This window comes from Anguilla anguilla, chromosome 11, assembly GCF_013347855.1.
Source record: "Anguilla anguilla isolate fAngAng1 chromosome 11, fAngAng1.pri, whole genome shotgun sequence".
NCBI classification, from domain to species: Eukaryota; Metazoa; Chordata; class Actinopteri; order Anguilliformes; family Anguillidae; genus Anguilla; species Anguilla anguilla.
The window spans coordinates 17930524-17946696 of record NC_049211.1 but is presented as its reverse complement, the minus strand read 5'-3'; the positions used below and the strand labels follow the sequence as shown (position 1 = coordinate 17946696).

General features: G+C 41.2%; 2 protein-coding genes across 2 annotated transcripts in view; one reads left to right on the top strand and one right to left on the bottom strand.

Annotated features, from left to right (window-relative positions):
* Nucleotides 1-1068: 1068 nt before the first annotated feature.
* qars1 (glutaminyl-tRNA synthetase 1) lies at nucleotides 1069-12458 on the bottom strand. The gene is given in 27 exon segments (XM_035383582.1): nucleotides 1069-1314; nucleotides 3101-3226; nucleotides 3384-3450; nucleotides 3553-3680; nucleotides 3804-3896; nucleotides 4203-4267; nucleotides 4270-4303; nucleotides 4707-4853; nucleotides 4965-5000; nucleotides 5002-5028; nucleotides 5031-5055; nucleotides 5448-5585; nucleotides 5730-5785; nucleotides 5788-5824; nucleotides 6207-6446; nucleotides 6567-6645; nucleotides 6780-6879; nucleotides 7014-7100; nucleotides 7381-7466; nucleotides 7765-7836; nucleotides 8011-8065; nucleotides 8730-8783; nucleotides 8895-8959; nucleotides 9636-9711; nucleotides 11133-11242; nucleotides 11537-11687; nucleotides 12277-12458. Coding segments are annotated over 27 exon segments (2316 nt in total). The 5' UTR covers nucleotides 12388-12458; the 3' UTR covers nucleotides 1069-1263.
* A 157-nt stretch (nucleotides 12459-12615) lies between these two features.
* The window catches only part of ogg1 (8-oxoguanine DNA glycosylase), a 13008-nt gene continuing 9450 nt past the window's right edge, over nucleotides 12616-16173 (top strand). Inside the window, exons 1-5 of the mRNA XM_035382206.1 lie at nucleotides 12616-13362; nucleotides 13969-14102; nucleotides 14452-14822; nucleotides 15335-15514; nucleotides 15918-16163. Coding sequence (XP_035238097.1) covers nucleotides 13342-13362; nucleotides 13969-14102; nucleotides 14452-14822; nucleotides 15335-15514; nucleotides 15918-16163 — 952 coding nt within the window. The 5' untranslated portion in view covers nucleotides 12616-13341. The remainder of the gene's footprint in view (nucleotides 13363-13968; nucleotides 14103-14451; nucleotides 14823-15334; nucleotides 15515-15917; nucleotides 16164-16173) is intronic.

Genomic DNA, 16173 nt, shown 5'->3' with positions numbered 1-16173 from the left:
GGATAAAAATATGGAAGCACTTCTAAAGGAAATGTGAATTAGGGAATATGCGTCTGTGCCTTTAACAGGGTTGCATCTGTCCCAGACTGCCTTAAAGAGCCAGGCATGTGCTAGTGAGTGCCTCCCCCTGCTCTCCCCGCAACAAACTAGCTTGCAGCTCTCTTAAGGTGGACTTCAGGAGATGTGCTATATTCACTTCTGGAGCTGTTCAGCCCTTATACAAAAATATTCAACATGGACATCAAGGGGTTAATTCCCACGCTCACTCCTTAACCCCACAGTGTCCCTGTGTTTCTAATGGCAGGGTCTATTGTCCAGTAAATGCACTCCACATGTAATGCATTCATATACCCTGCTATCCACACCAATAAATGAAGATTGCTTCATGCTACATTTAAAAAAAACATAAAAATCTTTTGCTGGACTGGTAAGGAAAAGGTGAATTTGGATTAGTACACGACTGAATCCATGGGGCAAAAAGGCTTTTGGTTTTGAAGACTAGTAGGACGCGGCTGTGGTTCCTTTGAGTAAAACACCTACCCTGAGTTTTCCCCATACACATCCCATTCTGGAAATTTGTATGTAAAAATAAAATGATACAAGTGAACTTGGTCATTGAATGGTAGTCAGGATTGAAATATAGATGATGTAATATGCAAAGCAAGAACTCATATCCTACTAGCATAAATTCTAAAAAAAACAAAACTGGGGTCACAACATCCATTTTTGCATCCAGTAAATGAATTACATCTTCCCAATTACAGTAACCTATTATTTGTTTACTGCACACTAACCAATGGTGTCTTAAATGGCCTATATTTCACAAGTCTAAATATACAGTGTAATACAGTATTTGCTGCAATAGTTCAAACAAAATACTCTGCTCAAGGGTGTAACAGAAGTGTCAAATGTACAGTCTTATTACAGGTTTAAGTATCAACGTATCACTTGTATTTTAAATTCAAGAGACAGGAAATTTTAATTAATGAGACAAAAAATAAGCCTAGTTCTAGCCGTAAAAAAAGTGGCAACATGATTAACACATCTACAGAAAGGACAAACACTGCATTTTACATTACATTTCTTTTATTACCAATTTAAAAATTACGAGCTTGTCATTTCAGTTTGCAAAATCCCATATACTTGCAAGAGGATATAATATTTTTAAGCAGGAAATTCTGAACCGGTTGCAACCGTCACCAGCAATCACACCAGAGGGGTCATGGATACGGGATGTCCTGGGATATGGCTTCACATGTCAAATCAGATCTTTCCAGGATCTTCCTTCAATGTGACTGTCCTGTTAAAAACCAGCTGCAAAAAAAAAATATATATAATATATAAATGTATATATATATACACACATATATATATATACACACAATATAAAAATAATTCAGTATTTGTTTCCAATATGCAATTGAAAATGCTGCACATTTATGACAATGATTTGCATATAACAATAAAAATACAATTTCTAGTTTAAGGTTATTAGAACTTTCTCCCATTTACTAAATATTCTGAACACACAGAATACATACAGATGTTATCCTCTAAATATGATTTTCTTTTCATTTTAATGAGGATTCTTCCTGTATTTACCCCTGGTTTTTATTCTTTTCCAATTTAGAATGTCCAGTTGTATTCAAAAGCTGGCCTGATTTCTAAAACCTCCAAAAATTTAGGAGAGTGCAAGCATACCAGCACTCTCCTTTGAAACATGTGCTAGTGTTGATAATTATTTTTCACTCCACAATATACCAGTTTAGTTTGCAGTGTTACTGTGGAGTACAGTGTTATCTGTACATATTCATGTGCAGAATACCTAGGCAGCCTGAAGGCAGATTTAGCAAACTTGCTCATTTATTTCCACCAGTAGTTTAGGCCATGAAGCACAAGGGCAAGATCTGGCAAGTGCCTCACTCTCCCACCTATTGTCTTAATGTTTTAATTTGTTTTTGAACTCAATTCTGGTCAGAAGTGGTAACATTGAATGAATCGAGGGATTTATAGTGAAATAACATTATATGCAAAGGCAACAAGTTTCTGATTCAAGAAATAACTTGTGCAGTTAATAATTCTGGTTAATAATAAACCAAAAAATACAATGCAAAGGAACCATGTTCTATGGAGCCCCCAAGGCACCCTAGGTGAAAGAAAATCTGTATTCTCGGTTTTGCAATCTGTGTTCAGTTTTTGAGTGAGATCATTTGGGTTTGCAATGTTAAATCCATTTGTATATAAAGGGTTAATTGCAGGAAAGTCAGACATGAAAGCATCATAGGTAGAACTCATACTCTAGGAAACGGGATAAATATTAAAGCGATATGATACAAGAACCTGTGGTAGCCTACAGTATATCATGAATGTTGACATGGCTAGGGGCGGTGTTAGGCACAACTCGAAGTGGAGAACCCCAGAAAACACATAGCAAAGGCAATATTCATGATAGCGAAACCATGGGTTTGAATGCCATATCGCTTTAATAAAACGGTGTCCATATACATCTTATAGTAATTTGCCAAAGAAATAAAACACACATATTTTAAAAATAATGTTTTAATAGATTGTGTGGAGTGTTCTTCCACTGAATTCATTAAGCTAGCTACAAAGCCACTATAATTTCTTGTTTGGACCTAACATTACTTTAACTGGCTACATAAAAACTATGTTAGCTATTTAACTAAACCCAGGCTAGCTCTTATTACAAAACAGTGCACACAGATTACAAAACCAAATGTACAGATTACAAAAGTGAGAGCACAGATTTCTACATTGACAAATATATTTTCCACCTGGGGTGCTAAACCGTGAGCACAGATTAATAAACCGAGAGTATGGATTTCCCCTGCCCAGGATAAGCGGGCATGGATGATGGATGGATGGATGGATGGAGTATGGATTTCGGATTTCCACAGAGATTTTTTTTTCCTCCTAGGCTTATAAATTCTAACTGAACACATTTGAGAATACCCAATATTGAGCATATTCTGCATTGAAAGTTAGACATTGAAGAATACTTCAAACAACTGATGCATCAACAGCAGGAAGTTGTGCAAAGGTAATTCAAGGAACAATGGTCAATAATTTATCATCTCACCTTCTCTTTAGTGCTGTCAGGATCCACTGAGAAGTAGCCAATTCTCTCAAATTGGAACTTGTCAAAAATCTTTGACCCAGCCACTGACTGATCTACCAAGGCATCAGGAATCACTTGCATGGAATTCTGGACAAAGAAAGCATTTAAGAATATTTTGAACATATTTGAAGATAATTCAGTGAGGTTTTGAGCATGCAGAGTTCGCTGATCTCAGATCACCATTTTATATGGTAAATACCCAAACTGTACTGGAGGATAGACCAGGTTGTATTGGGAGACTTACGGGGTTGACATCACTCAGGAAGCCTCCAGGGACCTCTGACGGGTCTTCTGGATTCTTATGGAGAAATCTAGGGGCAGAAAACCGATTGTGACATTTATATACCTACAGACAGACGCTCAATCAAATGTTTAAATTAACCCCTCCCCTCCTCACTCTGCCCCTCACTCACAGTCTTTCATAAAGCCGCACTTCACATTGCAAGGGCTGGCTGACCCAGTGGATGAAGGCCTTTGGTTTCTCCGCTACATCAGAACTGGTACAGCTGACCTCCAGCTCTACTACCTTCCCGCTGGCATCCTGAGAGAGATATAGAGATATATAGAGACAGAATGAAAGGAAGAAGTGAGTTAAAAAAATTATGTTTGTCCTTGTATATTACATTTGGGAAGAAATAAAATGCACAACACATGTTGGGCTCACTTTGATGACCCTCTGCAGGGTGATGACATATCCAGCATGCCTCAGGCCCACAGGCTGGTCTGGAGTCAAGCGCTTGTAGCCCTTCTCCATTACCTTTAGTGGTGGAGGAAGAGCACAGTTACACACAGTTAAACAGACCAGCACTTAAAATGCACAGATGCACTCAAATTGGACAAATACAGTAAAAAGTGCACATACTGCCATGTCCAAAATAACCAAATTAACTCATTGTTAATGCAGGAAACATCTACCGAGCATTATTAACAATAGTGCTGTTGTGCCAAGGTTTTGAATATGGTCACTTATACACACACACACACACACACCACACACACACACACACACACACACACAGTGATGCACCTCAACAGCAGTGACAAGACAGCGGAAGCACCTGACCTCGCGGAAGTCACTTCGCTCGATGTAGATGGTGTGTGCAAATGGAACAGTGTGGCTGCCCGTTCCTCATTTGCTGGGAAGTCTGGGATACGAACCTCCACCTAGGAGGACAAGATAAAAAAGGAAGTGATTTAAAAATAAGTCTTTCAGTTCTTGCATAAACACATTAAAAGTGTAATCCATCTGCATCCACAGGCATGAATACAGTATTACAGTGCCCAGTATGACCTTGTTGACTGGGCAATTGTGGCATTTCCACCATGTCATATCACACTGTGTAGCATTTTAACAGGGGTGCAGGTTGGGCAGGGTGTACCTGTATCATAGAGCTGATGGCTGGGGATGTACATTGGAGATGATGTACCTGTATAGTGAATGAGCAGGCAGGGTACTGTGTTCCTGTATAGTAGGGGTGTAGGTTGGGAGTGGTGTACCTGTACAGTAGGTGAGAGAGTGGGGGATGGTGTTCATGAATAGCAGGAGTGCAGGTTGGGGATGGTATACCTGTGTTGTAGAAGGCATGTTGGTGATGGTAATTTTGAGTGGTTCCAAGACCGCCATGGCACGAGGAGCCTGGTCATTCAACACCTCCCTCACACATGCTTCCAAGAGGTGTGGCTCCGTTGTTGTCTGGGAAACAGTCACTCCAACCTGGGCACCATGCAGAAAGCAACATTATATGAACATATGCGCACCCCATTCCTTCTTGAACTTCACCCCCTTTGGTCCGCTTTTATCATTAGTCTGCCCCTCCTTTCCTACCCGAGCACAGAAATTGTTGATGGCCTCTGGGGGAAATTCCTCTCCTCCTTAGAGCAGTCAGTGTTGAAGAGTCGAGGGTCAATCCCAGTCCCTGCAGAACAGTGACATGGCCACAGTCAGTAGGGCTGCAGTGTGTGTGAGCAGTCAGTGTGGCTGCAGTGTGTAAGCAGTCAGTGGGGCTGCAGTGCGTGAGCAGTCAGTGGGGCTGCAGTGTGTGAGCAGTCAGTGGGGCTGTAGTGTGTAAGCAGTCAGTAGGGCTGCAGTGTGTGAGCAGTCAGTGTGGCCTGCAGTTGTGTGAGCAGTCAGTGGGGCTGCAGTGTTGTGAGCAGGTCAGTGGGGCTGCAGTGTGTGAGCAGTCAGTGGGGCTGCAGTGTGTGAGCAGTCAGTGGGGCTGCAGTGTGTGAGCAGTCAGTGGGGCTGAAGCGTGTAAGCAGTCAGTGGGACTGTAAACCACACAGCAGTGGACGCTATTGTAGTCTTCACCTCACAGCACCAGACTCCACCAGTTTGATGATCTTCCTCTTGGAGACAACCGTGTAGGTGAGATTGAGGCGGCCGTATTCCCACTGCACCGGGCAGTACACATCCAGGGCGTTACACAGCCAATAATAAGAGGAACGCCTGGCAAAGACACACATACAAGGTTACTAGACAAGTGTATTATTGCCCTCATTGAACCTTTCCACTGTATGACTGTACAGACTGTGTGCAAGTCTGGTCTATGGATGGACTGAAAGGATATATATGCAGATAGTGAGAACTCACCTTGCTTGGAATTCCTTGGTGCACAATGAGTGTGTGATCTGCTCAATGGAATTCGCAATAGGCAGTGGGTGTAGTCATAGGTAGGATAGATGCACCTATGAAAGAAAGTTGAAAGTAGCAGGATGGCACTGATCAAAGTTGGTTTTGAAAACAAAACGATGCACTGCAAAGATACCCATGTGAAAATATTGTATATTTCACCATACTCGAAGGACAGTTTCATAAACCTTATACTTTATATATTCTACAGTATAAAATGGTATACCTTTGGGCAGCATTGAGTCCGATCTATAAAATTACCTGACATGTACACCCACAGTTCTGAAAGCGGAAAATTGCTGCCTAGCTGTGAAAAGACTTACTGCATGCAAGATGGTGCACTATTCGTTTGATTCAATGTGTACAAATGTGTACATAGACAGTGCGTGATGGTAAGATATGTATTAATGCAGAGGGTCTCTCTGAGTGGTACAGTACCATGTGTCTCCAGTGCAATGGTGGGGCGTGTATTTGATGCGGTACGCCACAGGATCCATCTTCCCGTCCTCCATGACCATCTTCATCCTAAGGGTGGCCTCCCCCTCAGCAAACAAGCCCTTCTTCATTCTCTCAAACAGCAACAGGGACTCCTCAATGGGACGGTCCCGCCAGGGAGAAGGGGGAGGGTTGTGACCCTTCAGTTCCTCCCCGCGTTGGTGGCACACATAAGCATGACCTCTGGAGAGATGACACGTAGACTGCTTGTGAGTATTTACCAAGCACTTGTGCAGGTGAATAATGGCACTGCAACTCTCCCAACACCATCTCAAAGCAGCTGCTTAACCACCACACACACACCTGCGAATGAGGTCCACTGCCCACTCATACAGCTTTTGGAAGTGGTCGGATGCATGGGTCACTTTGTATGGCTTGTAACCTGACAGAAGAACATAGAAATCAAGAAAACCTTAACATTATTAACACACAAACTGAACCACTGTGTAGTGATGTTTTTCTGAAGTCTTAGTTATGCTATTTTCACATAGGATGTTATTGTCTGGCTGGACCCACCAAGCCATTCCACCATGTCCCTGATGGCCGAGAAGTACTTCTCCTCCTCCTTCTCTGGGTTGGTGTCATCATAACGCAGGAAGCAGATCCCATTGTTGGCCTATACGAGGAGGAAAAAGGCAATAATACTGTAAGGTTCAATTCTGAACACTCAGTAATCTGGGTCATTGCACTGGAATGGTTTGGAAGTAGTAAATTGGCTGAGGGATGATTGTTAGGGATCTATGCTGGTACCTTAGCAAATCCAAAATTGAAGTTGATAGCTTTGGCATGACCAATGTGCAAAATACCATTGGGTTCTGGAGGGAAACGTGCCCGAACCTGGAAAAAACATGCAAGAATAAAGACAAACAATCATCCAAACAGAAATACCGGATTAGACAAACGTAGTCTCCATATTCACATAAGTTTACCTGTTCCACCCCAACAAGCACAGCAATATAAACTATGCTGGCACCCAATTTCCACAGTAAATATTCTATTACCTGCCCCCTACGGTAAAATGCTTTGAGAGGCTTCAGAGTAGTTGTTGTTGCATGCATATAAATAATGTCACCATAGTCCCTTTTTCCCCACTCCATTCACAGTGTTTCAGTCATACCTGCCCTCCTGTGATGTCCAGGTGTTCCTTCAACAATTTCATGGTGTTGGGAGTCACTACATACCCTTCCGTCTTATAATTCTCACCTGGAGGAAGACAAACCTGATCCATTATACCATTCCAAAGGATTATCAGCACCTCTTAAGATTGAAACAATGACTGCCATCCCACATCCCACCCCCCCCCAAAACAAATTCCAAATGATCAAAAAGTTTAAACATACAGTATAAACTGAAGCATTATTTTATTTTAAAAAAATCACCATAGCAAAGAAAAAAAAATAAACACACCCACCACAACATTCACAGATCAACGGCATTTAAATCTATAGCTTACAGCCCTATTAATAAAGCACTGAGACACATACTGGTAGATCTGACTCACCTGTCTTGTGAAACTTCAGGGCTTCTCCTCGAAGTTGCTCCATTAGTGACCTACCCTCCACTTTTATCTCCCCTACAGACAGGCAAACAGAAACATTCACAAAACATCACCAACACTGTTAACCAGAAACCTGGCTGGAACTCAACATTCAACAAAAAAAATTCATGAATCAATTCTAAATATTGAGGTGATTTAACAGATGTTAAGTTAAATCGGATTGGTGAACTGAATATGATCAGCCCTCACCATTCTCAGCCACCGCCTCTTTATTCTCATTCCCAGGGCTCTTCTGTTTAGGAGCCTGAGACAGGGGGGAGACTGTGAATGCACTTCAGATTGAACTCCAGTTGAAGGTCTTGAAAAATCTGAATTTATATTATAACCTTTTAATGGATATGCGTCATAACTGCTCTGCTGAATTATGCACACTAGAAAAAGCTGTAAAACTGCAAAACCCTCAAGCTAGATGGTGCTTAAAATAATACTTATGTCCTGCTCGCAATTATATGATATCACTACCATTGAACTGTAAAAGAGAGATAGTGAATACCGATTTCTTTTTTTAAATGTGAAACAATAATTTTTTCCCCAACTTTTTGAACAAAACAACTGAGAGAACATATGGGACTGGAAGAAAAGTACTATTACATACAACAACTTTTAATGGGAAAATTAACCCAAAAAGAGATGACACCACTTATGCTAGTGGCACTGTCCCCAACTTTGCAAATTGGATTAATTTGAGAAATAGTAATGATGATGCAAAAAGTACTATTGGCTCCAATGTTATAACTATGACAAACAGCAACACTGGTTGCTTGAACCACCAGTAACAAATGCATACACAGCATCAACATGCATCATATATTATGCATCAACTGTGAACCAGCCTGGATTGCTAGGTGGCATATAACATCAATCACTACAATATGCAGCAATATCCTAACACGTCTTCAGATTTTTACCTTGGGCTTCTTTTCCAAGTCAGCTTCTGTTTTTGGTCCCAGGAGCTGGAGAACCTGATGAGCAGCACAGAACTATCATTAAACAGAGGAGTGCCCAGTATTATACTGCCGTAACTTGAAATGTAGCAGCTTTGTGAAGGTAAACCATGCGTATTTGCCACACACCTGCATATCCACCTCATTCTTTATGATCTTCCCATCAGCCCACTTCAGGGCAGCTCGAACCTCGCCTACCAGAGACATAAAGAAAGATAAAGAGGAGGACAACAGACAGAGAGAAAGACAGAGGGACAGATCAATTTCATGCTTTGTGTAAAATACACAGGCCTAAGTGAAACTGAAATCAAAGATAAGGAACATAATGGCAACTTGTCATTAGTCTGCCAGAACAATGCCATGTGAAAACTGTACTTTGTAGTACTAGCTCAATCTCCTACTGAGACCAAGGACGACACTATAAAAATGTGACTTCAAAAATAAGTAGTTTAAAATAAGCAGACTTATTTGCTAATAGGAAAAAAAATAACTCAATAAGATTTCTTAAAAATATGAAATTTATACTATTAAATTAAGCCAAATAATCTGTGGAGTGGAGTTATTGCCTGAATTCAGCTCCATAATACAAATTATGATTTCATTTTTGCAGCGTACTCAATGAGTCAACCATATGTTGACTTTGGAGTGGAAGTAGTTAATACTTGGGACAATGCAGAGAACAAGTGAAATATGTCTTCTCACATTTCAGCAGCCGTGCAAATCTCAAGCTGATGCGATGAGACTTGTGAACATCTCGTATTGCACAGCTCAATTCTGTATCTTTGTGGAGGGTAAAACACGACCTGAAGAAACTCTACTCAACCCAAAAACTTCCACTTCAAATCCACCACCAATGAAATGTATCCTCACCCATCAGAAGTCCCATGTTATAGTGATACCTCTCCTTCATCAGTTGATCTTTGTGCCTCTTAATTACCATTTCGACCTAAAAAACACAAAGCCATGTCAGTAACCTGTAGAAACACGGGGCCAATTCCCCCATCAATTCCATCCGTATTCCATTCTTTTTGTTTTCTTGCTTTTCATTCAGGACGACACAACCAAAACACGGTGCCAGGAAGGGAGATGGTGCACTGTCCACCGGGGGGCAGTGCCAGCTCTACTCACAGGAAGAACAGCAACTGTGGCCCATTGCAATCACCACAGCTGCTGTCCATTGCATAACTATTGGGCCTTATGAAGGAGGGCCTTGAGAACTCTTTCTGCATGATTGCTGTTGCTTTAGGGTTAGGGTTCTTGCTGGGGCTTTTTTGTCTTTGCCAGTGGGGTTTTCATGCCAGTTTCCCATCTCTTTTTGTATTGACTCTGTCCGTTCACCACATAATACAGTGGCCACGACCAGTACTGCATCACACATAGCTGGCCCCGTCAGCTGAAACCCTCCCTGACTGTTCTAATGCCAAACCATTTTAACACATTTATTAGTCAGCACTGCTACTATCCAGATTAGATTCTGAACTGGTGGTTGCATCAATGCACAGAAGAGCAAATGCATCTGCTGCCTTCACCACATGACAGTCTGTAATGCAGATTGAGTTTACACAATCAAACACGAACAGATGTGAGGACACAATCTCCCCCCTGTTTCTCATCAAGTCCTTGATCTGCAAGCTAACTACCATCCAAGACAACGTTTACCTCTGATTAAGCAATCGAACCAATATGTCTGCCATCTTACCAGACTGACTGGCTCCTTAAACGTCAAGCTAAGAGACAGATTTTTAACAGTTTCAATCTTTCTGCTCATTTAGCCTGATAGATGTGACAACAGTTATATACCCCATGTTTCTCTACACACACACACCGCAATATTCCAACACAAGTGTTGAACTTATGCTGTCCACGATACGAATTGGGGGGTCGATGCGAACCAATCACTAAACCTGCTCAAGTATTTTTCACCAATAAAATAAACTTATTAAATGTTTATTTTACTATGTCTCATAACCTACCCAATGAAAATGCATAGGGTTGTTTGGGAGAGTTCAAATATGCTGCAGTATTGTTGCATCAGGTTGTACAAAACAAGTCATCCCAGTATATGCACTGATGTTTGTGAAATGTTGTTGATGTTATGAGGAAATACCTTGAACCTGGTGATCAGTAATGAGAGTGTACTGTATTCATGCAACAAGTGTGCCAGTCCAACATGATTGACCATTGATCACATGCTTGTTATCTGTTACAGGCCTCTGTGATTTGCTAAAAACATAACATTGCAGTCTTGAATATAATTTTACAAATAAAGTTAGTCAAACTGCACGGCAGCCCCAACAGCCTGCAATATAGATTGAATTTATACAAATAAAAAACAGATGAGAGGATACAATCTCCCCACTTTCTCACCGAGTCCTCAATCTGCTCAGGAGTAATGACGACGCCTACACCACATGCTTTCTCAAACTCCTGCTTATTGATTGGTTCCTGGGGATGGTTCTTCACAAAGTCAAGAGCAGCTGAGGAGAAGCATAATCGGACACAGAAAAAAAAGATAAAAACTAGGATTAAATTCCGTGCTTACACTCCCATAAATTTCTGTGTGTGGTATATCATGTTCAAACACCTGTATGTGTACCATGTGGGGTTTACTACTACCTGTGTATGGTAACTAGTGCATCTAATCTACTCCAGTGTGTGACATGATGTCAATGCATATATCATATTCATATACATAAGTTGTGGGTGCTGTTGGTAGTGCCTAGTGTGCATATTGATGCATGCAAGTTTGTGGTACATGGGTCTCTGAGTACCTGAAAGTTGCAGCTCTGTAAAGATTCTGCAAAGGGCGATCTGCTCGGTGAGGAAGGCCAGATGCTGAGGGTACTTCAGTCGGGAGGTCATGCTGTATAACAGTGTTCCAATGGCTTTGTCCACACTTTTGGCACCCAACACTCTCTGAGCCTAAAGTGATGGACAACATTACAATCAACAACAAATACAATAAAGGGAATAATTTAATGCAATACATGGGGGGCGTACTAATTCAGTCATTACCCGCCTGTGTCACTGATAGCACATATTTGCTGTTTTCGCTCAATTTTTCAACAGAACTTATGCACTCACTAAAAAAGATGTTCTTCGTGCGTATAAATGATCATTGTATAAGTTACATTGTAAGCGATACTGGGAAGCAACTGCTCATGTTCTTGCTGTAACGTGAACTTGACAAATTCCAACAGGTGCCTTAGTCACGAAAAGATCGAACTTTCGAAATTAGCTTTAGTTTCACTTTTTCCTGTGTGTCTGACAACGAGAATATAGGATTGACAGCTGGCTGATAACATCATGAAATAAGCAAGCTCCTTACTTGCCAAGCGGACAACCTCGAAAAAATCTAGCATTATCCTTTAAAGCAGCTTGTCATTGCAAAAACAACGTTACTGTTGCAGAGTCCTAGACAAAGTACCAAATGCTAGCAAGCTAACTACCATCCCAAGACACTCTTTTCCTGTCTGGGTAAGCTATCAACACAGTGTGTCCGACGACTTACCAGGTTGATTGCCTCCTTAAGCATCGAGCTAAGAGACTCATTTTTTAGAGTCTCTTTAGCTTTTTGCTCACTTAGCCCTATAGATGTGAACAGAGTTAATGTATCCGCCATCGTTCCTGACTCAAACACGCTGCAACACTCCAACACTACTGCCTAACTTCCGCCGCTCCGTGATACGGGTGGGGTCGCTACAAACCAATCACTACAAATACTCAAGTATTTTGCACCAATCACATGAACCTATTGAACGCATATTTCTTTACGTCTCAAAAGCTAGCCAATGAAACTGAGCGGAGTTTACTAGGGGTGTTAAATTAGGTTGCGGTATTGTTGCATCATGTTGTAGTCGCTAATCGACAGCAAGTTATTTCGGCGCATGGATTGCATTGATATTCGCGGAAATTGTACAAGGAGGAAATAACATGAAACTGGTGTTTAATCCATATGAGAGATTTTAATGTATTTACTCAACAAGTGCTCCACTGATCATACGCTTGTCAGCTGTTGCAGTTCTCCGTAATTTTCTGAAAATATAACGTCTTAATAATATTTACAAATATAGTTTAGTAGTAACTAACGTAACTCAGTCATTGAGTAAACGGAGCAAACATAGCCAGAAACCTAACTAGAAGTATGTTGTTGATTGATGCATGTGAATTATACCACCGAACTCTGCGGTACAACTAATGAATGGATACAGTTCAGTGGGTACAACGAAATGTGTGTTAGGGTTACTTTATTGTCATCCATCTGGGTTAACAGAAACTCCGTGATAGCATTCCCCTGACAATTCATCCGCGGGGTAGAAAATCATTTGGACAGGTTGCCTCTGTGTGCTGATCTTGGATCAGCAGTTATTTTGTTCATATGAGTTTAGGAGATTTTATTAGGACTGGGTAAACCGATTCTAGGTCAGCGTGCGAACCCGAAACTACTCTGCGTGCGCGGATCCCAGATGCGCACCAGTAAGAGCTAATAAAATAACGTAAATTAACTAAAATACGTCGTCCAGTTAACAATCTAATTTAGGTAGCCATCTATCTTTCAGCGATACAACGAGGTTGGATGAAAAACGACGTCTATACTGTAAGGACTGAATCCGACCTTTGCGTTTTACATTTGCTACACCTTCTCCACTAAATCAGGTCTGCAGGAATACACTAACTGGCCTGTTTTACTGAGCCTAGTTAGGTAACTAACTAACTATATAACTTGTGAATCTCGATGACATAGAACAATGTGATGTACCCAGTTATATAAACATACAGTCTGTAAATTGCCATCCAGCTGTTCGATTTGAAGTTCTTTAATTGCTCTGATTGTATGTCAACTAACGTACTGGTCAATCTGGTACACCTCAACCTACGTTTAATGTGATGGTCACCCTGGTAGAGCAACTTGATCATGCACTCATGCTTAATTTGTTAACCCCAACAAACATAGTTCTGTGAGAATTTGAAAGGGTACTTGGTATATTGCATCACTGTTGAAGGGATATGAAGTCCAGAGTTGCTGTTTGTGAAATATGTCCATTTACGCTAGTGCTAAAATGCAAAAATTCTGAAAAAATGTGCAAAGTTTTACCTCCTGAACTCATAGGTACTATATTGTTTACTGCAAATTAATTTGCTACATTGAGTATACATTACATGCAAAATAATCTAATCCATTCATACCATGTGCTGTATGTAGGTTTTGCAGTCGCAGAGCCTGATTATGTCTCAGCATGCTGTGCTGTCTGTGGGAGCCAAGTTATGGAGGTCCCTCCCCTGCTTGCGCACAGAGCTGCGGCTGGACTTGACCCTAAGCTGTGGCCAGTCTTTCCGGTGAGTTTAGCCCACTTCTTTGGGTGTGACTGATTTTTTTTTAAATTTTTTTTTTTTTTTAATGTGTTTACTTGCAGGTCTTATGTTAAAGAGAAAAAAGGTACATATGTTTCTTGTAATTAATACATTTTAAAAAACAATTTACCAACCATCCTCATATACACCTACACTTACTAATGAGCAAGGTGACCTGTTAGCCATCAACCCAACCTTAAACAAAGGAAGCTTAAATTAGCCATGTCTGGACAGCCCCAAACCCACCCCAAGATTCAAGGTGTTTTTTTGTGGTCAGTAAATATGCTACTATATTCCTGCTGTACCACTCCCTTTCTCTGTCCCTGGCATGCAGATGGCGTGAAACAGGTGAGGGCCACTGGACAGGAGTGATCGGCGGGCGTGTGTGGACACTGACACAGACGGAAGACACACTGTGGTACTACACCTACAGCATGCAGGACAGCGCAGGGGAGGTGAATGGGAGGAAGAGGAGAGGGGAAGTAAGGCCACATGGGCCTGTGAAGAGGACCAAAGGAATGATCACTGTGAAGGAAGAGGAACCCACTGAGGACCTAGAGCCAAAGGCCATGACTACTGAATATGACCATAAGGAGGAAGAGGTCCTTAAGGATTACTTCCAGCTGAATGTGAACATGGCAGAGCTGTACAAGCAATGGGGCACTGCAGACTCTCACTTCAAATCCATTGCCAAAGCGTTCACAGGTATACATGAGTACTAATACATTTATGATTAAGCATTCTCTTAACTTAAAACGTGTAAAATTTAACACAGTGTAACATGTCCTGATACTTCATTACTTCAAATACATTTTAGTCACAGAGAAATATACATACAGTGTAGTCACAGATAAATATATGTACTTAAATACTTACAATTAAATGCACACTAGTATGCTTTTATAATTAAACAAAATCTCACCTGAACACTACCATACAGTACAAAGCCAGTCATATATAAACAAACATGCACCATTAAAGGAAACGTGCATGCCAAAGGCTCTCATAAAATCTGAAGAAATGCTGTACAAATCGGTACATAAGTACTTTATCAGTCTGGTTTTTGGTTTACTTTGATGAAAGGTTAAAATATGACTGATGTATATGTAAACCATGTGGATTTATATGTATTCATGTCACAGCTGTTTTCTTAGTGCAGTTGACATGCTATATTCTACAGCTGTGCTGAGATGTAATCCCTTTGCCCTGTGATGCAGGTGTGAGAGTGCTGCGTCAGGATCCTACTGAATGCCTTTTCTCCTTTATTTGCACCTCCAACAACCACATCTCCCGCATCCAGGGCATGGTGGAGAGGCTGTGCAACACACTGGGAGCACCCTTGTGCCAGCTGGATGGGACCCCTTACCACGACTTTCCCACCTTGCAAGCCTTAGCAGGTGTTGCACCTAAAAGCGAATTGCCAACCAACTTGTGTTACTGTGTATACAAGCCTTAATAGTAGCCACTTGCTTTTTTTAACTACCGCGCAGAATCAATCCTTGTTATTCAATGTGCTGAGTGATTTTTTTTTTCTGTTCTGTGACTGACTTTACGGTAGTGACTTTGAAGTGCAAAAGTTGATATCATAATAATGAACAGAAATGTTAAAATATGAAAAAAACATTATTGAGCAGCACTGGGAGTTATGAATGATGGTCATAATGGATGTTGCTGATAATAACGGACTACAACCATAATTACTTTTGATAATGATAAAAAATGACTTCTGTAATAATGTAAGAATGGCCAGTGGTAATGCTGTATTCCTGTCCATCCTATGCTTTCCCCTGTGTGTAACAGACAGCAGTGTGGAGTCCTGTCTTAGAAATCTGGGCTTTGGGTACCGTGCTCGTTTCCTGCAGCAGAGTGCCAGACAGATCATGGACAACCATGGTTTAGACTGGCTGAACAGCCTACGCTCCGTCCCCTATTTGCAAGCTCGGGATGCACTGCGCAGCCTGCCTGGAGTCGGACTTAAGGTACATCACTGTCCAACTTGGATGCCTGTGTGGATAATTCCTTGTTTTTCTGCATACCCAAGCCATGGTCCTGGAAA